This window comes from Cyprinus carpio, chromosome A3 (assembly GCF_018340385.1).
Source record: "Cyprinus carpio isolate SPL01 chromosome A3, ASM1834038v1, whole genome shotgun sequence".
Classification (NCBI taxonomy): Eukaryota; Metazoa; Chordata; class Actinopteri; order Cypriniformes; family Cyprinidae; genus Cyprinus; species Cyprinus carpio.
This window is the reverse complement of record NC_056574.1, coordinates 12,947,148-12,975,143: the sequence shown is the minus strand read 5'-3', so window position 1 is coordinate 12,975,143 and position 27,996 is coordinate 12,947,148. Positions and strand designations below refer to the sequence as shown.

The 27,996-nt window shown below is 38.1% G+C and overlaps 1 protein-coding gene across 2 annotated transcripts in view; it reads right to left on the bottom strand.

The window, feature by feature from the left end:
• LOC109056199 (inactive rhomboid protein 1-like) overlaps positions 1-27,789 on the bottom strand; it is a 44,343-nt gene extending 16,554 nt beyond the window's left edge. The window contains exons 1-3 of one of the 2 annotated variants that reach the window (XM_042719042.1): positions 27,412-27,789; positions 730-874; positions 491-630 (exon numbers count right to left, since the gene is read on the bottom strand). In XM_042719042.1, the coding sequence (XP_042574976.1) occupies positions 491-630; positions 730-846 (257 nt within the window). In that variant the 5' untranslated portion in view covers positions 847-874; positions 27,412-27,789. The remainder of the gene's footprint in view (positions 1-490; positions 631-729; positions 875-27,411) is intronic. The other variant, XM_042719050.1, reaches the window with a different exon arrangement.
• Between the last annotated feature and the right edge of the window lie 207 nt (positions 27,790-27,996).

Sequence of the window (27,996 nt, the reverse complement as noted above, 5' to 3'; positions counted from 1 at the left end):
ACATCTCTATATATTTGTTCATATATAATTTATATTATATTTAAATATAAGTATTTAATATATAAACAAAACATATTTCTTAAATATATACATGTATGTTTGTGTATTTATATATGCATTATAAATATGCACAGTACCCACACATATTATGTAAACAAAAAGGTTTATTTTGGATGCGATTAATCGTGATTAATCGATCGACAGCACTAATAAATATATTGAGACATTACTCTTGCTTCATCTGGCATATTGGATTAATATTTTTAGTGAGGTTGTCTCATTGCATTATGTAATTGACTTCTCAAATGACACATGCAATGCTGCCAAAATCTTCTACCAACATTTGGAACAGTCTTTTTATAAAATGTCTATTTAGACAGCTTACTAGGTTTTGGAACAGAGTTTGAGCTTTGGTGAAGACATGAATCTCAGACCTAATGGGTTTGTAAGAGTAGATGTGAGTAACAGCCACATGTAATGCCTCTCCTACCTCTTGATGGTTTGGGTGATTGAAGACTGACGCTGGAAAGCAGCTCGATGGGGGTCAAAGATGTCACGTGGAGGAGAGGGGAGATGAGACGTTTCCACAGGCATACTGATGCTGCGATGGAAACCATGCCTCTTCACGGGCTGCAGAAAGAGAGACATGGATAGGATTGGAAACCAGAGTTGCGCGACGGTATGAAGTGAGAGACAGAATTAAAATGAGGCAGTCAACAGCGCTCGTACCGGAATAAAAGCTGGAGCTTCATCCATGGACACCTGAGCGGTGGGAATGTCCAGTTTTAGCCATGGTGGCTTCTTGCGCTGCAGGCTGCTGGTGCTGTCGCGTCTGGGTTCAGCCATGCTGCCTGCCTCTCCCTAGACCTGCCAGCTACAGAGAGGGAGGGAATATGAGATAAAGAGAGAGGTGAATTCTCAAATGTATTGCACAGTGTGCTATTAAATCCTAAATGCAAAAAGGTAATCCTCAAAGTTGAGGTTTTGTTGTGCTGATAAGTTTCATGACTGATGTAGGAAATGGGACACTAGCGCATTGCTCACTGCATACTGCATGCTATATGCTGTACTGCCTCAGGGCTCAACAATAAGGATTTTTTTTTCCTGGTGGATTTTCTTTCCAATATTGTCATGAGCTCCAATAACACCAAGTTTGCTTAAATTGTGGAAGTTGTTTTTGATTATTATATATTTACATTTACAATTATTGTAATTATTTATAATATATAGTACACTAGATATTTTTTCTTTGAAAAAAATTGTGAAATATTTTTACAATTTGAAATAAAGTTTCCAATTTTAATAGATTTCAAAATGTAATTTCTTCCTGTAATGTCAAAGCTGAATTTTCATCATCATAGCTCCATTCTTCAGTGTCACATGATCCTGCAGAAATCATTCTAATTTGCTGCTTTGCTGCTCAAGAAACTTATTATAATTAGTTAAAATTTGTTGTGCAGTGTAATTAAGTGAGGAAAGTGCTGAAGTGTTTTTCTTTTAGGTTTTTTTTTATGAAAAGAAAGTTTGAGGAACAATATTTATTTGAAATAACATTACATTGATTTTGATCAATTTAATGCACCCTTGCTGAATAAAAGTATTGATTTCATAAAAAAAAGAAAAGAAAAAAAATATTTTTTTAATAAATAAAAAAACTTCATGCTGAATTTTAAATGGTTGTTTAACTGCAATGGTTTTATAAATGTATAAAACCACTTTTCCATACAAACATGTTTGTTGGGTAGAAATGCAGTACTCATATTGCAACATACTATGTACAATAATATTATTATGCCATTCTGAACATACCAAATGTCTATTTAAAAGTACTTGCTAAGCCACCAGATGGCAGTCTAAAATCACCACAAGATGTCTAAAAGCCCCCAAATCCAGTAAACCGTCCTGCTGCTAAAGAGGAAACTATAAAATGTAAATAAAGAGCAGTTTTCTCATATGTTTGCATTCACTCAACATACTCAGCTCCACTTAACTGACTAATAAACATTTGTACTGTGGGGGTGGAAAAATTTATTATCAGTAGATTAAGCCTAAGTCACTGACTTTATACTACCCTCTTATTAAAAGTGCTGCTTTGTGGTGAAGAAGGAATTTTGTGAGAGGCCATCATTAGTGTGTCGTCCCGCTGCATATTCCCACACAGCCTGAGCAGAGTGTTTTTCAGATCACTGCAGCATGCCACCAGCAGCTGAAGAGCACTATACAGACACTCTTTCTGCTTTTCTCCATTCACTGAATACTGCTTTTAAGATGTCAGTTCAGCGCAGCCTATATGTCTACAGAGTAGAGATCTGAGATGGTCCTCACTGCAGAACACAAGATCCAGGGGGCGTGGTTTGATCCAGATCCAACTCCTCCCACCTTACATATACCTAACATTCAGGTTTATTACTGAAGAAAATCTTTTTTTGTCTCATTTAAGCGACCTGGTTCGGGGTTTATTTTAATACCTGGATATTTTTACTAAAGTTGAAGTTCTTTACAGTTACTTTTGTCTAAATTTATCTACATTTCATCAATGCTTTCCTGTAGCTCAAACAGTAGTGCATGGTGCTAACAACTCCAAGGTCATATGTTTCCCACAGAAAGCAAGAACAGAGGTAAAAAAAAAATTATATATTATGTGTATAATATATATAAATTGCAATTAAGTAAATATAGACATAACAAATAAAACAAAATTAAACAAGTTTTCTACAGAATTCTGTCGAATTTGCAAAAACAAAGATACTGATAACCATTTATTTAAATGTTTTGTTGTTGTTGTTAATTTCTAAAACACTTATATGTCTACAGTATCTTCAACTACACATTGTCATATAGAGTAAACATCCAGTCATCAATGAGTCAGATGTTAAATCAGTAACTGCTCTGATGGACATAACAGGTAATTCATGAGTAAGTCCGTTTGTGTGTCTTTTTGACTGAGTAATAACCCTTAAGAGTCTATTATACATGACTACGATGGTCTAGCTGTGTTTTTGCTTTTGCATGCAGCCAGCGAAGACAAAACAACAGAAAGACAAGTTTAATGTATTTGTATTCATTCCCATATCTCATCACATTCAATTCAGACTTCAAACTCATTTCTTTTGCTTTGGTGCAGTCGATTCAACAGAGGCACAGTTACAGTACAAACACTCAAAGACCATATTCTTCTGTAACCCATTTTTTTTTATTCAAAAAGCCTTTGCTCTGTCTCGGGAGTGACATGGAGGCAAAGGCAGTCATTCTGGGATATATATTCACCCCTCGGGATGGGTGAATCTTTTCTTTTCTTGGTTACACTTAACAAAACAGGTTTAACACAGAACACCACTCTTTTAAGCTCCCATGATGAGTGATGACGAAAGCCTCTGTGAAAAAATATCAATCACAGAAACACAGAGTCACACAGAAGTTCATAAATATAGAATCTAGCAGAACCCAAGTGAAAGTTTAAACTTAAAACTTATCAAATTAGTCACTCATCAGAGGCACCATGCAAGAAAGAAGCCCTGCATCTGCAGCTCATGGTGGAAAGTTAAACACTCTCCTTGTCCATGAGAAAGTTTCTGCCCGCAGAAGAGGAATGCGGACTGATATCATCACTGGGCTTTCAGTATGTGTGCCGTGTGATGACTGTGAGATTACAGAGCAGACAGGAGCAAAGCCCCAGCTTTGAGGACACCCCTGTCGGGCAATGCCAATGGTTTTCCACCAGAGGCGAGGGCAGGGCGATATCAGTCAAAATATAATCAACCTTAAAATTTTGTCACAACAAAAAAATGAATGGAACACTTTGCATCAGTCTTTTTGAGTTATGACAACTTCTATTGAAATTAAGTTCCTCTCGCACTAACAAATCCTCCTTTTTGTACTTCTAATTCATGACTGGTGTTTTGTTTTGCTCTCTCGTGCTCCCGCGCTCCTCACTTCTCACCTAAGCTTTAGATTTTGAGATGTGAAAGCACATCTGAATGAGAGTTGTTTGTAAGAAAGGAGCAGTGGATTAAGCAGACTAAATGATTGGAGATGTATGGCATACGTCACCAGAGAGAAGGCACATGTCATCTGCTGTTTCAACTGAAGATCAAGTTGATATTTTGATTAAAAATTACAAGGCCAAAAAAAAAAAAGTGTATCGACGAATCTTTCATAAAAAGATCAATAAAATGCATTTAGAGAATAGATGGTGATTTTTTTAATAAAAAAAGGCAACGAACTTATCAAAGATTTTTCAAACATGATTTGATATATGTGACCCTGGACCACAAAACCAGTCATACGGGTCAAGTTTTTGAAATTGAGATTTATACAGCATCTCAAAGCTAAATAAATAAGCTTTCCATTGATGTATGGTTTTTGTTAGGACAACATTTGGTCGAGATACAACTATTTGAAAATTTGGAAGCTGAGGGTGCAAAAAAATCAAAATATTGAGAAAATTGCCTTTAAAGTTGTCCAAATGAATTTCTTAGCAATGCATATTACTAATCAAAAAATATGTTTTGATATATTTAGAGTAGGAAATATAAAAAATATCTTCATGGAACATGATCTTTAGTTAATATCCTAATCATTTTTGGCATAAAAGAAAAATCAATAATTCTGACCCATATAATGTATTTCTGGCTATTGCTACAAATATACCCCAGCGACTTAAGACTGGTTTTGTGGTCCAGGGTCACATATATTGTCCAGCCCCAGCACAGATATGAACCACCTGTCAGGTTCAATATCCAAAACAGACACATTACAGAAATCTAATCCTGACATTCAAGCATGTCAGAACCCAAATTGGCTAATTCTGAAAGGCAACGATTATGTTTGACGCAGGAGTCAGTAATGAGAAGACGCAGTAGTGCTGTGTGATAGACCACTGGGGAGGCCTGAAGGGACACACATGAAAGCTTCCTGTTAGCCCTTGAGTCGGAACAGACCACCGTGACTGTTTAATGTCTGTATCAGTATCCACGATCATCTCAATAATCTGGCCACTAAATCACAGGCTGATTACCAGCTGCATGAGAGCCATGAAAGCCCCGGGTCTGAACATTTTGGGATTGTGGAAATTATCTTCTACACCCCTGTCATTTGACTCGAACCCCTACAGCAGTGCTTCCTGAAAAGCTGATATGTAGCATGTGCCACAGCCTGGGATTATGTTGCAGATGCCTAAGGTTAGTTTCAAAGAGCACTGATGTTACATCGCCAGCAATTAATTGCCTTCAGCTTTACTGTCACATTTTAAACATAGCACCTGTCAATCACAGAAGCATTTTTTGGGGCTAGACTTCATGCTGTTTCTCTAGCCTGTGCATGCATGGACACTGTGGCATCCGTCACAAGGCTGCACATGTCAGATATCCACAGGAAAACCATGGGAAAAACAACACAAGGCCAGCTGTGTGTTTTGCAACAATCCCTAAACTATCAGCATGTGTGTAAGACACTGGGCAGCTGTGTTCGATGCATAATGTAGATGTGATGAGATATTTACAGTTATATTGTATACAGTTATATTCTATTGACAATTCTAACCAAAGCGACTCACAGTACACATTTTTACAAGGACAGAACTTTGGAGAAAGTTCACACTCATAAATAAAAATTTGTGTCATCTGTTCACCTTCACGTCTCTTCAAACATATGTTTGTATTTCTGTGGAATGCAAAAAGAGTTATTGATAACACTTTATTCCTTTTTAATTCACAGAACTTAAAAAGTCAAATTACCATTTAAAAGTTTGAGGTACTTTTTTTTATTAATATTTTATTCAACAAGGATGGATTCAATTGATCAAAGGGGACAGTAAAGAATTTTATAATGTTACAAAAAAAATTATATTTCATATATATTATATTTGGATTTCTTGGATTTCAGCAGCCTAGATTCTGACCCATCCACATCACACATAGTAATTAATTAGGATATTTTATAAAGGATTTTTCATATCCTCTACTGTCACTTTGGCAGGTCATGGGAAGGATATCCTTGAGGAGGGATACCACAGATTGAATTCTACACATGGCCGTCATCCAAAGGATATGAGCCCTCTTTAAAGGTATTCTTTCAGATTTATGCTTCCACACAGAAAAGGAAATTGCCCCTCTCAAGAGCTTCAAAAAGATCACTTGTATGAAAGTTAGAAAAAGCAAGTGAATAGTATCACATCGAGATGTCAAACATTTACTTTTAAGGAATGCTTGTCTGAAGAAAACTTGCATTTCAAGACATCTTGTGCTAATGGGCCAGAATCTGCGTTTTAGCATTCTCTCTTCCTGGCTGCACCACATGTGGTGTCACTCGATGTTTTTCTTTAAAATCCAAGCTCTTTATTACGGAGCCCCGCACATGACATGCAAGAAAAAATAAATAAATTGTGCGCACGATTTACTAATTCGTTCCCTCAATGTACTAAAACGTGCACACCATTACTATTGCATTCCCTCGATTTACTATTGCGTTCCCTCGATTTGCTAAATCGTGCGCACCATTTAGCAAATCGAGGGAATGAATTAGTAAATCGTGTGCACAATTTATAAATCGAGTGAACGAAATAGTAAATTGAGGGAACGCAATAGTAATCGTGTGCATGTTTTAGTACATTGAGGGAATGAATTAGTAAATCTAACAAACAAATAAAAAAAATATCTTTTCCTCAATAAAACGTTTCTGAAACATCACTTTATGTTGCCATGTAGTGATTTGTTTTGACTGTCCGATTAGATCAAGAGAAAGAAAATCTTGGCTTTCACTTTGACGTTCTCGATTAGCTTCCTGCCCTTGTGTTAACCCAGGCAAAAGCCTGCCACAAGCTAAAACTTCCTGTTTTAAGACATTATCCATTTGATACATTTGAAACTACGACTGGTGTTTACAGAAAACTAAAGTGTTGCATAAACTAGTGCAGGTGCACTTTTTAAAACAGGAAATTTAAGATATAGGATAGCATGCAAACACAGACTGGCTGTTGAATTTCTCTCGCTGAGACATGACAGTCTTTTGTATACAGGCTTTATTCTCCTTTTATGATTTGTATGATCTGTTCACACCACAACCGAATACAATAACTGGTTGAATGTGTGCTAGTCATGCATGACAGGTTGTGTAGTAATGGATAGAGCCACTCTTAGAGTGAGTGAGAGTTTAGATGCTGTATGTGTGTGTGTGTGTGTGTGTATGTGTGTGTTGGGGTGGTGAGTTTATGAACTGCACATTGTGCATTTTTCAGCAAGCCTTCTGTTTCCACATCTCAAGCCACTAAAGGACAGACCTTCACCACCAGCAGACCAAATGGAAACTTCCTGCCTGAGATTTTCCACCATTTGAGCCCAATATAGAAAACCCTGGCAAGCCAGATACGATTGTACTTGGAGAAATCTATCTGATTGGATGACCTGCCACTGCCATCTGTTCGTCAGAAAAGTTAACATGTTTAATTTAGATGTTATTATCTTTCCCCATCCCACTTTAATAAACATGAGTCTACGATACTGTAAGCATAACACTATTATCAAAACAAGGGTTTTCTGTTTTGTTTAACAAATGGCAGGCAAAAGTTTTATAAAGTTGTCCGGGTTGATGAAAACAGTACTGAGTTTGGTGACTGTAGCTAAAACTAATCCCTGCCCCCCACTTTTGTCAAAAGGTGGCGCTATACAGCACCTCCACCATGCCTATTTCTGAACATCTGCCAATGTCTAACGGCCCATAACTCTGATGTGTGTGTCGAGTTTCATGAAATCCTAAGCATGTTATAAACCTCAAAAACACAAAAGAAGAGTTTTAAAGTTAGACGTGTTCATGGCAACACTATTTGAGATATCAGAAATCTTTCACAGTTTTACATCTGCCTTGTCTTGATATTATCCTGATGAAGTTTAAATCAAATCGGGTAAATATTAGATGACGCTTTCAAAGCATTTGAAAACTGCTGTCAGTTAATGGCACTATAACTCTGATCGGCCTCCATCAACAAACTAATAAAGTTCCATCCAAATCTGTCAATGTATGCTGAAGTTATTACAAACTTCTTGTATCAGTTCTTTTCACCATAAATTTATTGCCTCGCCATGACCAAACTGTTCAAGATATAAAAAATCCTTTTGCAATTTAGCATCCTCAATATCTTGAGATCAAAAAAGTTTGATCGCAAAAGATTGCAAAAGTGTGTTCGTTCAAGCAGTACAGATGGACACGGTGTTGTGTGCAGGTACTCAAGTCTTGCATGTGTTTGTGTTTATTTGCGGTAACAGGGTTTGATTAAAGAGCCCCGGGCCAGAAGGAAAAGGTTTAATGAGTGGATTAGAAAACACAGTGATGGATGACCTCATTTATTTGTGTGTTTGAAACACTGGTCACTTCCTTCCTAAAGACTGAACATCCTGGCTTTCAGGAAGGCTTCTCTCTCTCTTTCCTTCTTTCTTTCTCTTTCAGTCTTGCTCCCCACAATTTATTTGCACCCATAGTTCTCGCACACTTACAAGCGGCCACTCTGCTCACACCATTTATAATGTGATGTCTTTATTTCCCAGTCACAGAGAGTTTAAGCTCCCCCAGTTGCACACATACCACAAAGCAGCCAACAATGTTATTTCCGCCCATGCCAAGCTGACTTCTCCTTTCCTCTCGTACACTACCAGCAGTGTGTTGAGAGGATCTGCTCAGTCTCAACAAATCAGCCTGAAAGGAATTCCCCCTTTACTCCCAAACATGGAAAGACTGACAGTTGGACTTTAAACTGTTGCATTGTGTAACTACTCACTGTGCAAGTCAATGGTCGTGATTAAAAAGATACACACATGGGAAGTGTGCACAATCAGTGCGATCATGATTCACAAAAAAAACAAACAGTTTGTGGTAGCCATTGTTTTACATAGTATTTTTTTTCCATAGTATGGAAGTCAGTGGCTACCATCAACTGTTTAGTTACCAACATTCCTTAAACTTCCTTCTTTTATGTTCAACCGAAGAAAGAAACTCATACAGGGTTGATACAACTTGAGGATGAGTAAATGGTGATCATAATTTACATTTTTGGGTGAACTATAGCTTTATTATGTCAGTTGTTCCTCTAATTTAGAGGAAAGCATGGCGAAGCATGTAATTTCTGCACCACTAGAATTACCAAAGTGCACACACAAAGCAGTGAACACACACACACCGTGAACACACACCCGGAGCAGTGGGCAGCCATTTATGCTGCAGCGCCTGGGGATCAGTTGGGGGTTCGGTGCCTTGCTCAAGGGCACCTCAGTCGTGGTATTGCCGACCCGAGACTCAAACCCACAACCATAGGGTTAAGAGTCAAACTCTCTAACCACTAGGCCACGACTTCCCCTTTTTACGGTTGGTTGGCCAAACAGAAAATGTTTCAGGCTGGATGGGTGAGGTCTTTGTGGATGGAATATGAGACAGCATATTTACAATATAGGTCTGGGCAATAAATTAATAACGATAATCGATTTAAACTAGTTTAAAGTTAAATGAAACATTACTGACAAAAACGAGAAACACTGTGCGCAACGAGACTTTTCAATCTACAAATCACCATCATTTACCATGGGTTTATTATAGCAACACTAACTGCACCATGCTATTGTGGCAGAAATGTGGGTTATTCACATCAAATTTTATTATACTATTGTTGTAGACATGTTTAAAATGTATTAAAGGAGTAATTGAACATAATTACAGTACTTTTCTGTGATTAAGCTATGGCGTTTGTAAACATAAATTTACATCTGCAGCCAAGCTACGCAAGCTAATACTACTGTCAGCTCAAGCTACTGTCAAATGTGCATTTCTAAGAGACAAATTTTTTTATTATTAATATTGCAGCCTGCACTGCAAGCTGCGCTGAAGATATGCATCATCAAAGTCAGTCAACACAAACCTATTTCATGATTTGAAACAACATCACTCAGAACATGCAGAAACTAAGAAATACATTTTTCTATTAAGGTATTTATTTTGTTAAGGAAAAATGACTGGAAAAGTGTAAAGAATTCACAAATGTGAAGTGTTTGTTATGTTCTGACAATAAAGAGTGGTTTAAAACCTAAATTAATGGTCCGGTTTTTACAACTTTCACATGCAAAAAACTGCCTTTAAATAAATAAAGATTTAAAATTTATTGTGATAATTATCGATATCGACTGATATGTCAGATTTTATCGTGATTTTTAAATTTTTTTTTATCGCCTAGCCCTATAACAAAATCTGCAAGAATACATTGGTAGTAGTTATTTATCAGATAAAACAGTTGAGAAATCCATTATCTCATTCTCCAGCGCTACAAAAGAGCAACCTAAGAACAATATGATCTTTCTCTGGGTGTGTGCTCTGTTGTGTAACTGCAGCTCATCTCCAGTCTGTCTATCAGTGCAAGTGCAGACTCAGACTTTTTAAAAAATCTTTTTATAGCTCACCAATTATGAAGCTGACAACAGCAGGGGAGTTGCTCAAGCATGGTGGATGATTCTGGACAACTTTTGAAACAGATTAGGAGTCTAAAAATAAAGCCCATCATCTAGGCGGAGAGAAAGCCAGGTGACAGTGCTGCTACTGCTGCCAGAATGACATAACCAACAGTAGAGCGGCACGCTGAGCTCATGCTTCGTCTTCTTATGAAGGACAAGACGGTACGACAATTAACCATTCTTCAGCAGAAATAAGTTCTGAAATGCTTCAATATGAAATTTCTTTTTCTTTCCTAATAAGTAATCCTGGTCTTACTGTGCACAATTCCCTGTCAATCCCAAAGGAAAAAAGTTTTATAATCTTCCATAACTCTATGCCATAATGATGGGGTGTTGTGGGTAACAGCTATGCAGAAACCTGATGCTGCATCCCAATTCGCATACTATTCGTCCTAAATATTTGAAAATAGAATTAGGGGCCTATCATACAGAACATGACCTTGTGTCTAAAAATGCTCAGGAATGGTTTTTTAAAAAATGCAGAGAATGAAACATGAGGTAATCTGACAGCATTGAATTCAACCCTCCACCAGCGCCATCTCTCATAGTATTGCTGGTTAGACTCTGGTCTGTCGGTGCGCGTTTATGTGTTTTGGAGGAGGCGTGGCTTTGGAGAGTGATTTGCAGGGAGGGTGGGATCTTATGCTTTCAGAGGTGGCTTGTTATCACCCACCCTACCTTTAACTTGACACGGCATCTTAAGAACGCAGTGCTCATGCGAGACACCATACACATGCATCTATTGCATTTACATAGAAAAACAATAGAGAAGTAGTGAATCGAAATGGAATGATTAGTTTTGTGTGAACGGCTCCTTAATGTTTCCCAAATCCTATTAGGGATGGGCATTTTTCAAAAATATTGTATTTGAATATTTAGGCTAAGTTTATGTCACCATTTCTGAACAAGCTTATGTTTAGGCATTATACACAACAATGTTCTACAACAACGTTATGTTATATCAAAGTTTTTTAGTTGAAAAGGTGTTTAAACAATATATATAGAACAAAAGAACAAAAGCATTTAAGTTCAAGCACAGCAAATGGAAAAAATAGAGAAGAACATGCCAATTACAGAACAGAACGTACATACATTCGACTTGGCCTATGTTTATCATTTTTATATTGTTTCTCATTTTAATGTTGAGAAAAGCAATAATATCTACATGCTTAGGTGAAAGTTGGCTCCAGAGTCTGATAAAAATAAGGATGCGTGCCGACACAGACATCCCGAGACACAAAGATAACGGTGTGCTAAGCAAAGTTTCTTACAGCGCTTCAGTAGGGGATGAAACTTAAAGGAAGCATATGTCTGAAGATCATTTGGCTATCAGATAAGCTCTCTTCTCGGCTCACTCTGGGTACAGCTGCGCTTACCTGCAATCGACTGGTGTTTGGATTTCATATGATTTTTCATTGTAGTGGTGACATTGTGGTAACTCAGTTTAACTAGGCACATTTCCATTACCCTTCGAATTGCGCAAATTGAACTTGCGAATTGAAAATACGCCTAATATTAAGGCGTCAACTCCTAAATATCGCAAAAAAGTTTTTACGCTCACATGAGGTGGTGTTTTTATGTAAAACGTCATATGATCATTCTTCAATGTACTATAGCCTCCAAGAAACACTTTATATGTGGCCGCTCTCCAGTATAAGGGGCTTTCCCTAACATTAATGCTATTTACATTGCACACGTCTGCAGCGCAGTGTGGCTCTGATACGTTCACTGAAGCTGATTGCGGCCACTATATAGTCAATGCTTGTGTTTATTCCAACCGCACCATGCATGCTTCTGAAGCGGCTCTCTGTGCTGTTTCTGTAAAGATACATGCATACACCTCCTTTGAATAAATATAGCCAAAATCCGTTGCCATGATTTATCGCGAGAGGCAAAAGATTACATTTTAGTCGCATAACTGGTTAATGGAAGCTCCGTCATTTCGCAATACTTTATTTATAAAATATCGCCAAAGTTCGCAAATCTGTAATGGAAACGCGCCTACTGATTTATTTGATCAAAAGTAATTTTATTTTGTAAGATCATTTGGTAAGATCATTTTGATCAAAGTAATACCAATCTTTGCAAGGCAGATGACAACATTATGTGATCAAATGCAATCACCTTGTTAACAAGCTCCACAGCACCACTAAGTGCATTTAGTCATAACTTACTGTTAGTTTGCGCACTTGGGACTGATCATGGATTCCCTGCATCTAGCAAAGCAACATGCAGTAAAATTCGAATAGCGTTTTTATTTTTCGAATAATAATTACAGATCAAATATTTGAATATTCAACTATTTGTGCACACCCCTAAATCCTAGTATGTTAAATGAATTCCAAAAGTATTGCCCACAATGCATTGTGAGTTGGACGTGGATTCAATTAGAACTACAAACATGAATAAAAAAAAAAGTGTAAAAACTTGCATGCATGGTGATAGTTACGTGCTGATAATACTTAGAGTTAGGGGGTTGTTCAAATCCCTAACCGCAAGTATGAGCAATAGTAATAGTTATGCAAGCACTAATAATATCATGACTATCCAATAGAAATCCAGTAATAAGCTCCAGGATAAATTCAAGTCCCACCCTACATTATTTCCAGATATACAATCTGTCTCACTCACATTACCGAAGTTAAATGCATTATATGTCATGTTGTCTTTATAGGAGATGGGGGAGGGTCGATGGTCTGTGCAGCAGTCCTTTCATTCAGCATTCCTTCCCATCAGACGGAAATACTCTGCATAGTCGCCCATCAGACTGCATACTCCTGAGCTGCTCGAGACCATTACGTTTCTGAGTGCAGACCGACAATGTGACATGTGACAGTCTGTCACTTCAAACCATTTCATCTGACATTAAAAAACAAACACGCACACACACGCACACAGGAATACCCTTTGCAGCTGACTCTCTGATCATGTATCAGGGCAGCAGTGGCCAGGACCGGCTCTGTTTCAGTAGTGGGCGGAACTTCTGCCGCTGCCCATGTTTGCTCAGCATGCCTCAACAGCACACCAAGGTCTTTGCAGGGGAAAGTAAACACTTCAAAGTGACCAGCTGCAATCTATGAAGTGAGCTTGCAACATGTGCGTCGTGCTTAAAGTGACAGTTCACCTAAAATGAAAAGTCCTGTCAAGAGTGGGTGCTGTCAGAATGAGAGTCCAAACAGCTGATAAAAACACCACAATAATCCACAAGTAATCCACACTACTCCAGTCCATCTATTTATGTCTTGTGAAGTAGAAAGCTGCATGTTTGTCCATCAAATAAATCCATTATTAAGACTTTTAACTTTAAATTATTGTTTCTAGCGAAAAAAAAAGTTCATTTTCCCAATAACGAATCCCCTGTATTTCTCTCCTGATTCAGTCGAGACAACTTTTTCACTGGAGAAAACAATATAATAGATAAAGAACTCATATTTAGGCTGGAAGCAATGGTTTGAAGTCTCAATGATAGATTTGTTTCTAACAGACTGGCACTTTTCGCTTTACTGGAATTGTGTGGCTGTTTGGATTCTCATTCTGTTGGCACCCATTCACTTTTATGCAAAAAGAAGTCATACAGGTTTAAAGCAAAATGACTGAGAGTAAATAATGATAGACTCTTCATTTTTGGATGAACTTTCCCTTTAACCTCCTTTAAAGTGATAGCAGAGTGTGTACTTTTAAAACATGAGAAGGAAGCATGACACAAATTCAAATCTACTAAAACACATACCAGACAATTCAATACATAATCTTCTGCGTTCAAAACCCACATTCTCCCTCTATATCTCAAAGTCCACTGCAGTGCTGTCTCTGGCTGCATTAAGCCGTGTGTAGGACTGATTCATTTATCACAAGCAAATTACTCAGTATCATCAGCTGTTTCTCACTGTGATCCAGAGGCCGAAGAATCCAGCTCTGAGTCACTACTGAAACAACCTCCCCTGGTTTTGTAAGACGTGAGGCCTCACGCACTATATTGTTCACTGACATTTAGCTGCTCACAGTATTGTGCAGACTTACAGTTCTCAACACTCCCTTCCAGAAATAGCCTCATATATATTTAACAATCACTCAGGGGCCTTAAACTGCAGTAACAGGCATGACTCCCTATAAGCTCCACTCAACACTTCATGCTGTTTAGCTACACCTCAAAACCACATATAAATGTCACAACACGTCAGTATTTCACATAAAAGACTCCAGAGAACCATAGGCATTTGTATAAATGTACAAATTAACTTTATGATTTAAACATGGCAGGTATAGGAGAGAATGACCGTCATGTTCTTCCAACCCGAACATCAGTGTTTTTTGTCCATACATTGGAAGTCAATGGGCTCCAATGTTTTTGTTTCCAGTGTTCTTCAAATATCTTCTTTTGTGTTCCACGGAAGAAAGAAAGTCATTCAGGTTGGAATGCCATAAGGGAGTAAATGATGACAGAATTTTCCTTTCAGTGGTGAACGATCCCTTTAACTGCAGTTAAATGGTTTGGTTTTAATGTAGTTTGTCTGAAAGTACTGCAGGGCCAAATAATCACATTAGCTGGAGCCTGAAGTTAAAAACAGTCTTGATGGATTAGTTTACTACAAACATGCAGCTTTTCACTTTACAAGACCGTAATTGATGGACTGGAGTGGTGTGGATTGCTTGTGGATTTTTGTGATGATTTTATCAGCTGTTTGGACTCTTATTCTGACGGCACCCATTCACTGCTGAGGATCCATTGGTGAGCAAGTGATGTAACACTAAATTTCTCCACATCTGCTCTGATTAAGAAACAAACTCATCTACATCTTGGATGGTCTGAGAATGAGTAAGTCGTCAGCAGATTTTCATTTTTGGGAACTATTCCTTTAAACTGACTGATTACAAATGCATTATATGTAAAAATATGTATTTTTTTTTCCCACCAGCATTTATTGCAGGGATCACTACAGTGATGTTATGTCATGCAGGGCATTGGATATACTGCTTTGATACGAAACTACACAGACCAACAAAAATAAATATCATTTCCATATAGCCAATACTAACAACAGTGGGCATACAGAGAAGAAAAACAGTAAGAAAAAAAGTCTTATTCAAATGACCATAACTGAAGAACATGTGTTTTGCATTCACAAGCAGGTAAAAGCAAACGTTTCTCAATAACAGCAGAGCACATTTACTTTAAGGCACATTTACTTTAAGTCCAATGTACACGGTACAATGGAACATATTTTTACAGACATTTCATATACAGTATGAGAATATATATAAAATGTGATTAGCATCACAAATGATAACAAATTAAATTTTCCCTGTATTTTTTCCCCCTTGCAGTGGTGGGCCCATCTGCTGTCCTTCTGTTCTGCTTGATGCTCATCAGACTCATACCGAGAGCACAATAAAAGCTTCCATGGCCTGATTCAGGCTGATATCATGCTGGAAACTATTTAGATGGGGATCACATGTTTTTGGGCACGCTGTGATGAGAGTCCACTCTTAGCCCGCTTAACAGGAAAACGTCTGACCTCCAGCAGACAATCAGTTACTTGTTTAGCAGGTTGGAGATGCAGCTTGGAGCCTCTCTGTTAGAGAGCTGCTTAAAATGTGGGCTGTTTCGCTGTTTGTAAAGCAGCTCTCCTGAGAGGAAACTCAGCACAGCGAGAGTCAGAAGGAATGAAAAGAGGTCAAATGTCCTGTCAAAATGCTGCCACAAACTGAAATGTTGACACTATTGATCTTTTTGACATCTGCAGTGGTAGTTGCCTTCACATCCATACAGAGTTGCAGAGAGATTCTGCCTTGATTCATTGCGGTGGCGGAGCCAGAGGGGTGTACAGGGTGCCACTGGACACCCCTGACATCTGAATGGCCCCCCCGTGTGCCACCCCAAAATTTAATATGCGTAGGATGCGGCACGTCTGCAGGTGTGCTGCACCCAATTCACACAAATGTTTTCTTACTTCCGATAAACACGTCCTCAATCGCACTTCATCCCATGTACCTTCCATCCTCTGCTTACTCTCACGTACGCACTCTCAGGTCACACAAATGTTTTCTTACTTTTGATAATGAAGTGAAACATCGCAGAGCAAAGCGGACACATTCAACGCGCAGTTACTTTAATAATAGCAAACATAGTCTCAACATTCAAGTTCTGTTAGTTTAATTAAGAATTTCAAATTCTAAATACAGTTTTGGAGCTCTTTAGTGGCGTGAAGGTTCACGTGTGCTCCCACTTTGCCTCAGTTCAAGCGAGCAAGGAGTGCATTATTATAAGCATGAAATAAACATGAATGAACATCCAAGGGCGTGTTGAAAGATACAACTCACTGAATGTACAGTGTCTGATGCAATCACTCAGTGAGTGTTTCAACCACGCAAAGCCAGCAGCTTGAAAACAGTCACATAAACATCCATTGTGTCCATAAACTAGCAAGAAAAATGTACACTAGAGAGGAGAATTTTGGAAAAAAAAAAAAAAAATTTATAATACTTTTACTCATATAATTATTTGTTTTTTATTATAATTAATAAAAATGTATAGTTATAACGTTATAAAAGTTATCTAATATGAACTTGTATACAAATCAATAGTTACTTTTAACCTTTACAATAGGGTTCCCTGTATAGTTTAGATTAGACAAATTGAAAAAAATTAACAAGCTTGTTAACTACAGTAGTTCATCTAATATTTATGTTTTATTTTATTTCATCTTTATTTCAATGAACAGAAATGTTTTAATAGTTTTCGGTTTAGTTGCTGATAACAACCCTGTTTTACAAAGAACAACTCATTCAATAAGGAGGAACAAGGCTTCATGATGACAACTGGGACTTTTTTGTAACAATGAGCATGTAAAAAGTTTTGATGATGACAGGAAGTGATGAAAAGGTGTTTTCCCCTCAGGTTTACAAGAGTGCCAATAGTGCTAAACATGACACGTTGATTGAATTCCTGAAAACAAGACTTATTTTGTCTGCTATGAATAGACAGGTGCCATTCTGCTTGATTAATCTTATCAGTGGCATATCAAAAATTACTTGTGCTTTTTCCGTAAATGTGGCTGACAGGAGCAGAGAAGAGTCCCAGACATGAGTGCGTTTCCTTCTTCCATTTGTATCTCATCAGCTCCTCTGCTCTGCACTTCCTTCCCTGGCTCCTCAAATAAGCAGAACTCTGACCTCTGACCCTTGCCTCACTTGAAGCAGATGTAATGTGATGTGAAGGCTATTGTTGGGTTTGCTGCCTTTTTGGGGGCAGATAAGATCAACTCTGAAGTTCAGAGGCTAATATAGTCCAGAATCTTCTTTGTTTATTTTTAGCACAATGTTATATGCTCAAAAAATTGAATATATTTGTTTTTTATATAATGGATGGAATAATATAATATAATAAAGTGTGTGTGTGTGTGTGTGTGTGTGTGTGTGTGTGTGTGTGTGTTTGATTAGCCTGTTCAAGAAAATGATTAAAGAAGTCACCTTGGTTTATAAATATGTAGGTCACAATTGTGTATTTTGTAAATGTTGGAAACCTAAAACTTCAACCTACTCCAAACAGGGCTGCCAACTTTTTAGTTCAGCCTGGAGTGAGAATTATGGAAATGGAAGAGCTGTGAAATATCTGGTTGAACAGGATGCTGTCACCGGCACCTGAGATGGCTGTGCCCTGTTGAAGCAAGTTTAGAAAAAAAGCCTGAAAGGGAAGTGTTAGGGTTGGTTATGACTTTGTCCTAACACCCTCACATGACTTCAGTGTAGCAGCGCTCACCCAAGCAACAGCAGCAAATACCACATCTGCCCAGTACTTCACACTATAAGAACTTTGTGAATGTCTTCATATAAACTACTGTCAGGAAACATTTGTTAATGGAGACACACAGCTACTGGGATTTCTTAATGCTCAATCATATTTTCTGACATGTTATTTGCACATCTGGTCTGGCTGGAATCCCTTCATGGGAAAGGAAATGATCTTATCACACAAAGCCCGTCCCTTTCATGTGCAGGTTGCAAATGCAAACAGTGATAAGTGTATATGACTCCTGCGCAGGTGAAGCTCGTTATCATGAAAATGAGACTTTCGGAAGTAGACAGCAGGGCTTGAAGGTGCAGATCTGGTTCTTGTGGTTTAGAAAGACGGTCTAACCCGGGGCACTAGAATGTGGGCTGATGACACAGTTTCACTGTCTTTCGATTCTACCGCAGTGACAGTTGAAAGGAATTATTCTCACCCCGCATGTCGTTACAAACCTGCATGACTTTCTTTCTTTAGAACACAAAAGGAGAATTTGTGAAGAATATTCTGGGCTTTTATAATGAGTGTGGTAGAGAATAAGAAGAAAGCCCAATAAAAGTATCATAAAAAACACCTCACAGCTTATTCACTATAAGACACCATGGAGTTTGGTTCTCTGTAGAGGACAGTATATTTCAGTGAATTTCTCTGAGATCTTAAATGTCACAGTTTAAAGTCCGGATGTCCTGCACATTCAGCACTTTTCAGAGATACCAAATGTTTGGAGGTTTCACCATGCCTGCTCCCTCTCCTAGGTCTTTAATATAGCTGACATTAATTAAGTGAACAAATTTAAAACCCTTATGAAAATATGATAATATTTTATAATGATCATTTAAATCGGACAAATTTTCCAATTGTTTGTCATAAATCAACATTTTAGGAAAATATAATGGTCAAAGTCAAAACATGACTTTCTATTACAAAACAGGATATAGATTTCATACATGTCCACTGTAGAGGACACTAGGACTAAAAGCATTTTATTACGCATTTTGGTAGACACAACAAGTGAGCAGGGAAAGAAATTATATATCAATATCCCTATAAAATATTACATATTATTTTGAAAATCTTGCCAATTATTACTCCCATTATTACACTTATTTTTTCCATTACATGTTGCCCCAAAAACAAATTATTATGCAAATTAGATACAGTGGATAGAAACATTGTATATAATAGGACAACCTGTTTATGGCCATTTTATACACATACTGCATAAAGAAAAATTACATATCAAAATGGTATATCATATCATTCGGTTATATCTTTCATAATATAGTTCAGAATCATTTTTATACAAAGTTTGATATAAAATAAATTATTTATTGGTTATTAAAAAAAATGTTTGTGTCTTTGTGTCTATTCATGTATTTTTTTCTTTTCTTTTTTTACTGAGTCCTGGACATAGCATAACATATAAATAAAATATCATTTATCAAAAATGTAATTTTTCCATTTTTTCCTTATGCTCTAAACAATGTAATGACATGAAAAAAACTAAATTCACAAAAAAAAATTCTGGTAGTTAGGAGGATATTTCAAGTGTTCTGAAGCCATACAGTAACACAATTTAAAATCCTCACAGCTCCTGACTTTATTGAATATGCATTTGAAGGCATTTCCCTTTCAGACACAAAATTAATGGGAGGAAAGTATTAAATGAATCACGCAACACAATTTACTAATGTTTGCGCTTGTCAAAATACTGGTATTTGTGCCATTATTTAAAGCTCCAAAAAAGCATGTGTGGTTCTGTTCAGCATTGTTGATTGGATGGCGGCAGATCAGAATGCGTACTTGCAGTGGATTGTAAGAAAGGGGTGGAGTTTATGCACACAAAATGATTGGAGATGTCAGAATATGTCTGTTGTATAAGAAAAATAAGAGAAATTCTTTTTGAATAAAATTACAAGGTAAAAAAAACTAACAATACAACATGCATAAATGAATTCATCACAATAAGATCAAACAATGTATTTAGAAAATAGATGTTAAAGTCATTCCGACTAACAATACTCTTCAAGCTGCACATAAACTGCCTCAAATGGTGAAGGTTTCGCTCATGAATATTCACATTCTGATGTCTGAAAAGCGTTTCAGCCAGAAATTACTTGTCTGGATTAAATTAAATTAAATTTTGCATTGAACAAACACAAAGGAAGTGTTTTTGTGATTAAAACATCTGGTGGAACCCAATGCAGGGGTCTGTTTGAAGAGCCATTTTTAAAATGACACACACATGGCATGAGATGCTAAAAAAAACAGTACACACACATTTTAAATGCGACTGAAAGGCTCACACTGAGAGCTCTAAGTAAGTGTGTGATTTTCTTGAGCAACGGGCCATAACAATTTCTTGCAAAATACAACAGGAGCCACGCGGCTCCCATTAAGCCGGTGATCTCTGTTATAGTCATATAGTTTTGCAAGCTGTTGGCAGCTTGGCAAGGCTGTACATTGTCAGTCACCCACAGTCGTGAGGTCTAAGTGAGCGGCCACTTCCATTCACACGTCAGAATCATTTCTGCTGCTTTTGAGAGCTGGGAGTGACCTTGAGCAGTGCTGACAACACGCAATTACAGTTCAGGGAAAGAGACGTAGTTGGGCTGGGAGAGAAAGAAGGAAGAAGAAAACAGCAGGAGGAGAGCAGCAGGCTTCTTACAAACAGGGAAAAACAGCAATCCCAAGCAGGCAGGCTTAGCTTCCTTCCTTCAGACCCTGCACACACACCAGAGAAGGAGCATGTGTGAGTGTGACACATACTTGCTTACCATCGCTGTGGACAGGCAGGGCATGAACAGAAAGAAAGTGCTCTTGTCAGCGATCCACATGGGAGTGAGCGGGCCGTGATGATTCTGCAGTTGTGTGTACCACGCTTGTGCAAGTGTGTGAGCGGAAATCTGGGCTGCATCCCAGAGCAGCGATCTAACAGCTTCTATTATTGCTTTGTTTTTATCATGATGCTTGCTGTCAAGATGGCAAGTGCTCATTTGTTCTCTTTTTCCTGTTTTAGTCTCCCAAAAGAAGAGGCATCATGTGGGACATGCTTCTTTTCTGCCCTTTTTTTCTGTGCTTGATCCACCTCCTGCATATTTGAAAGAGTTGACATAATTTGGCAGGCACATAGCCGTGCCAAGTTATGACTAATGGAAGGGAGAGTTGGCTGGATGGCATCCACATAGTTTCATGCTAGGTATGTTGCACGCCCAAAACGACACATCTGGTGACATAATGTTCAGTGGAAAACAGTTTTTCCAAGTAAAATCAATGGGAAAGTCATTTTTAAAGCCCTTCTCAAACCATGCAAGCTTGTGCAATGCATTCTCAATGCACTGACTTTACGGGAATCTTCTTGTCTGTTATTATTAGTCATCGTGCATCCACCTACTCCCAAAAGGCCACTGAAGGCCAAGTCACACAGCGGCACAAAACACCCTCGGTTTTCGGTTTGAAGTCTAGACTAGTTTGATTCCGTCCAGACTGCACATGACTTCAAGTAGACAAACAGGGTGGGCAGCCTCCTCAGACTCATGCCACACTGTATGCTAAAGATAGAGACAAGTGAGCCGGCCGACCTATTTAAAAGCGGCTCTTCATCCTCACTGCAATAATATTAGCACACAGGCATAACTACAGATGAGACGAAACAACAGCCCAGGACCCAATGTAAACTACTGCCTACTGGATTAATACATCACTGTATTTTGATGTCTAAAATAGCCTTTTTTACATTGTAAAGGAAGAAGAACTAAATCCACCAAATTCAAGTGCAGACAGTGGTGGGGAGGGAATTTAGGGAGTTGGCTGGAAAGAGTTACCTGCTAGGGCACGATAAGCTCTGTTCAAGTCCTACTGGGAAGTTACTACTTACAAATTCCGAAATTATAAGTATGTGGTATGTATTAAGAGTTAGTGAAAATGTATTTTTCTTGTACTGTATTTTTTCCTCTCATTTTGCTCAATAACAGGATCTGCCATGATTCTTTAATTGAAACACCCCAGACTTGTCTGAGCTTAAAGTCAGCTATTTTGTAAATGCATGTTATAGATCTTATCGATGTATATGTTCAAGCTCGCATTCATTCTGAGTGCATTGCAAAATCCAATAAACAGCCAATGGATCTTCACCCTAATTTGTTTTCTTTTTTGATAATAAGTTACACTGGGATATACGTCGCAATACGGAAGAAAAGATTTAAAAAAATAAGTATTGTTCTTACTGTAAATTGCATTCATGTGTGCTCAACCTGCAAATAAATACATTTCGGCATTACTTCAGTGCACTATTAGACTTGGTGAAATCCCCTAAAACTGCGGTCAATGTATGATGAGCTTTTTTTTCCCTCTAAAATCTTTGTATATTTACTTTGTATCTAAATTTGGCTTTGACAGCAAGTCAACCAGCCCACCAGGAAGCTCCCTATGGTCACTCCATCCATCGGCCTGATGTTCTCCACAGGCCTCTAAAAGTGAAGAGATTATGAGAGCAAGGCACACAAGATGAGGAAGACACGTGCTTCATATAAAAAAACATAAAAACCTAACCTGAAATATCTCACACACTAACCCTAAATGCAAGGAGTATAATAGAAAAGCCGATAATCAACAATAACGAATAATCGAAGCAGCTGTGTAAATGTAAAATGGCTTTTAACAGAATGATCTCACTAGAGGGAAAACCGCAATGCAAGACACTACTGATCAAAGCCCTTCCTGTGGAAACACCCACAACATTACCAAAGCCCTCCAAAATGACACACTCATACATACACATTGTTTCACACCACCAGCACTGCTTCTTTTGACCCGCAGTCATTTAACTGTGCACAGGACAGGACTGACAGCAGCGGTAAAAGCATCTCTAGTTAATCTCACTGATCTAAAGAGCTACACCAGCCCTGCAGCATTACGTCATAGTTGCAGAAATAATGTTCAACAGCATGCCACAATCTGTCAAACAACACCTGAAATTGACAAGACACATTAAAATGACATTTTCAGAGTACATGATTTATGTTCCAAAACATACGCAAAGTATATGTAAAAAATCACAACCTGTTTCCACTCAGCAAATGCATCTATGATTCAGGGTACTGCATTTTTACCTTTTAAAGTATATTGAAAAAATGAATAAAATGTGCTAAAATATACGGTAAAGGTGTGAAACACACCTGCACATTGTGCCTTACAGTGCCTTTAGAATTAGAGCACAGCCTCTCCTGCCTTACTAACTAACATGTTACAATGCTCCATTAATTTATAACTGTTTATTCACATAATGACTATAATTGTCTGTGTTTACTTTTTGTGCTGCACATTTATAACATACTAGCAGGTCATTTTAGATAATGTTAATATAAGTAGTTAAAGCCTGATTAAATTTCAGGGAACGCTGCCAATGAAAATGCTGAGTTCATCGTTACTTTGAGGAAAAGTTAATCAAGTCAGTGAAATCAGCAACTAAAATGAAACCACATGAGATCATGCTACTGTTAATACATCCTCTGGCTCAGAGTTGCAATTATGATTTGTTAAAAAAAGTACATTAAAGTATTTCAGAATCAGAACCCAAAAAGGGACTGTTTGTTTCTGAAAGTGCATATTATGATCATCAATTTGTTTTAATGTGAGTTATTAATATTTAACACTAATTAAACAAAGTGATGTATTAAAGTTTTTGTTTATTTTAACTTGATAAGCTACACTGAAGAAGACTTTTTTTTATTCTATGTGCATTTTGTGCTTTTTTTCCCCCTCAGTCCACTACTGAATAGGGAGGTGTGCTGGTGGGACGCCCCAAGAGCTCTGACACAATTCGAATAGCACTTCTTTGGAAATATGAAACTTGATGCATTAGAGCTGTGGGGAATACGTCTGACCCATTTTAAACTACTTTAAGTAACAAGAGTCTTTTCTTTCAAATGTTGTCAAACAAGTCAGTTAACATGTCTTTCTCTAAGCGATGCTGTTTCTTTTTTTTAACATAATGTGTCTATTTTACACATAACAGAACTTGGTTAAATATATTTATGTATCATCACACTCGATTCAAAATCCTTCTTAATTGTTCTTTTGCCACCCCTGTTACTGTAACCCACAAGACCACTGTGGTACTACAGAAATGGTTAATGGTTCGCTGGGTTTCTTGTATGTGGTGACTTTGATTTCATTTCACAACATGTGCTGAATCTACAGGGCACTATTCAGACCTCAGATGAGCTCTTTCTGACTCACAAGGAACTGGTACAAAAATGACTTTGATAAGAATTTCATAACGTATTATTTTTTTCTGAAAAGGATGCATGTTCATCTCACAAAAAGAAATGAAGAGTAACACTTTTGAGTTTGGTGGCCAGACTGCAATAACACCATATAAACATTAAGCCTTCTGCTTTTTATAGCAACTGAAACTTAAAGGGTGTTCACACTGATAGCAAAAAATAATCACTTAAGGTCACCAAACTCTGGATTTTTTTTTTTATGTTTGTAGCCATTCCTACTTCACAGCTTTCACCATAAATCACCAACTAAATAATGTGTCAATAATTGGATTGATGGCTTAATTGGACTGAACAGTGTTAATGTAAACACCTCGGTCGATCCAGCTGAGCTCAATCTGAATGAAATTCTGGACTGGATTGAAAGGCATGTTGTAGACCTGAGATAATCTGATCAATAGGAAAAAAAAAACGCACCGACTTAAGTAAAAGCTTAATTTTTTTCAGAAATACACGCAATGCACATATAAAAGAATATGTGAATCAGATTTCAGTGTGTAGGGTTCATATAAACTGAGTTTTCAGAATCTCAAATCGGATTGGGATTCAGATTGCAAAAAAAGTGCATATAAACATAGCTATTGAAAATCAATGACTTCAGGTTGTTTTTTCGCTGAAAACGGCACATTCATGCAACTGATTGAGCGAGTGCTGTTTTATCTGACCCAGTCGAGCCATCACAACAACCACACTGCAATCTGGCATCGCAGAAATTACCCACTCCACTTTACTAAACAATTTCTCTGCCAGAAATATATTTTAAATAGGGTAGCTTGATATAAAGCAAAACCACTTGAAATGAAAGCAATCCACGTTTGGCAAGACAGGCGGACAGTCAGACAGAGACTCACTGCCGTGCCGTGTGACTCATCCACACATGATCACGCTTCTCCATTACAGCCACCTGCGGCATCAACCTACTCCAGCATTATCCTCCCCTTGTCCTTTCCTCTACTGTGCCAACCTAGAGCCCAGTTGGAGCGCACCTGCGACACATAATGACGACAGTCGATCGAGGCCCTGCTTAATCGGGCTTGTTGCATCACCAAAAATGATGATCCCTTGAATGAGATAATGTTTCGAAAGCATTGTGAGCACAAGCTGGAGCGGGACGTGGCGACAGACCAGATAACTGCATTCCCCACAAACTTTAGATCAGAAGTTCTCACTCTCCAAACAAAATGATTGCTTGTATTCTTGAATATCTCTTGTGTATATGCATGCAAAACATCACCGATTATGTTTCACAGGGGTACTGATTTATATAGCGACACACAGGCTAACATGCAGGCTGTGTTTCAATGCCTAAAAACACTGCTATCACAGGAAGTGTGGCGTAGAGATGCTTCTCAGTTTATACCGCAGTCATTAAATATTCACTTAGCTGTGTCAACGGCCCCCTGAAACTGGTTAAGATCATTAGATACGACATTATGGTGCCTTGTAAGCCTGTCAGAAACAAGTTTATAAAAAAACGCTACCTGTGTATGATGTTCCATTTGTGCCTTAAATGAGTCAACTGCTTTGTACTATATATTTGTCCGCGTCTAGTGACTGCGTACTTGTTAAGATAAATTAGTATGTTGATGTGACTTTTTGTTTGTCGTCTCGCTCTGTTCCTCCCTGTTGTGGGTTCAGTTCAGTTCAGTTCTATGCTTTATAAAAGTTACTGCTCTTAGTGAACATCCTGCAATGTATTTTACAGATATCCAGGCAAACAAATAGAACACTTAGATTTCTCACCATCTTCACCACTGAATATGAAAAAGCGCAAAGATGAACCCTAAGGACTACAGATTTATTTACGTCTAAACCTTCTATTTGTTTACCAGGATAACAGGTCTCTCGCTTAGAGCAATAAATTGGCATAAAACTGAGCTGAACACACGACAGGATGACACAATTACAGTTGTGCCCCAAGTGACGTACAATAGTAATAAGTGTGAATTGGGATACAACTAAATATCCCACACTTCATTTTTCAGTTAATTAGTGCATCATCAAGCAACAGTATTTAAAATCAACTTTTTCTTGTCTGAATTTTCACACACCACACTATTTATACTACAAAACGGCTTAACAGTGAATGAGTATGCAAACTGGGATACGCCTATAGACGTTATCAGTGCTCAAAGTCTGCGGTTTTACCAGAACGCCACATGAAAAAGCGCACACACGATATAAGCATGTGTTCAGCGCAGAGTGGCAGCGGCCTTTGGGTTTGAACATACTGAACGCATCTGAAACACAGGTATCAACAATCATCTGACAAAAGTCATCATTGAGGCGGGGCATCGATAACTATTGAACTGACGTCATCACATCACCGTGGACAGTGTAGGAAATAAGTGTGTTGCTATTAATGAATTATGCATGGAAAATATACAAACACAATGTAACGTACTATATTCGGATCAGAACGAGTGGCCCTCCGAGAACAAATGCAGCGTTTGACAGACCTGCAAATAGAAGACCTGCAAAACCAGCAAGAGGTTTGAAATATAAGTGGAGGCTACTGCGATGAAGCACATAGGCTATCAAGTAAACCGGAGCGCATATATGTAGGCTTAAGTCGTAAACACGGAACAGCACACGCGCCTCCAAGACATGCCAACGTCTCGTGATTAAAAACCACTGCGCTAACGTCAACTTCAAGTTCGGGTATTTAAGCATTGCACACCTTTAAAATCATTCACGGTTGAAACACACCAACGTATTGCAATGATACGGTAAGAATATTCTTTAAAACTGTACGATGCATTAGCCTATAATAATAACATATAGGCTATATGCATCGTATATTAACCGACACACCAAAATCAGAACATTAAACGTTACGAAAGAAATGATCACCTACCCTTATTCGATTCACAATCACTTCGGGACGGGGGAAGATGTTAACAGCTGAAATCTTCAGATCCCTGTGAAATGTCGATTTATTTCATTTTGTCCAACGTTAAAGCTGAGCAAAATAATAAACAGCTGCATGTGTCAAAGTCTCTCAGTCTTGAGGCTCTCGGTGATAAATAAAACTCCAATGTTAAGACATTGTAGAGCAGTTTATATGATTGTTCCCACGCAGCTGCGAGTACATTCCCACGCACGACACACGGAGAGAAGCGAACGGCTCGGGTAAGTTTAGTTTTAGTCTGCCGGTAATTCAGTTTCATAGACCTGGAGCCCCGCCCTTGTCGACCGAGACTCGGTCAAGTGTGTGGCCGATTGGTGCGCGTACACACACGCTGGGAGGCGCAGAGACTCATACAGTGTGTGCGTGTGTGTGTGTGTGACTAAGCAGGGAAGTCTTCAGTAGGGTCTGTTAAAGACAGACACCGAGTTTGTGTTATGAATTCCCCTCGACTGTTATTACAGTCGTGCGATAATGCTGGGGACTAGTTGTTTAGTTACTGTATGGGTTTAATATCAACAGACAGCCTGATAT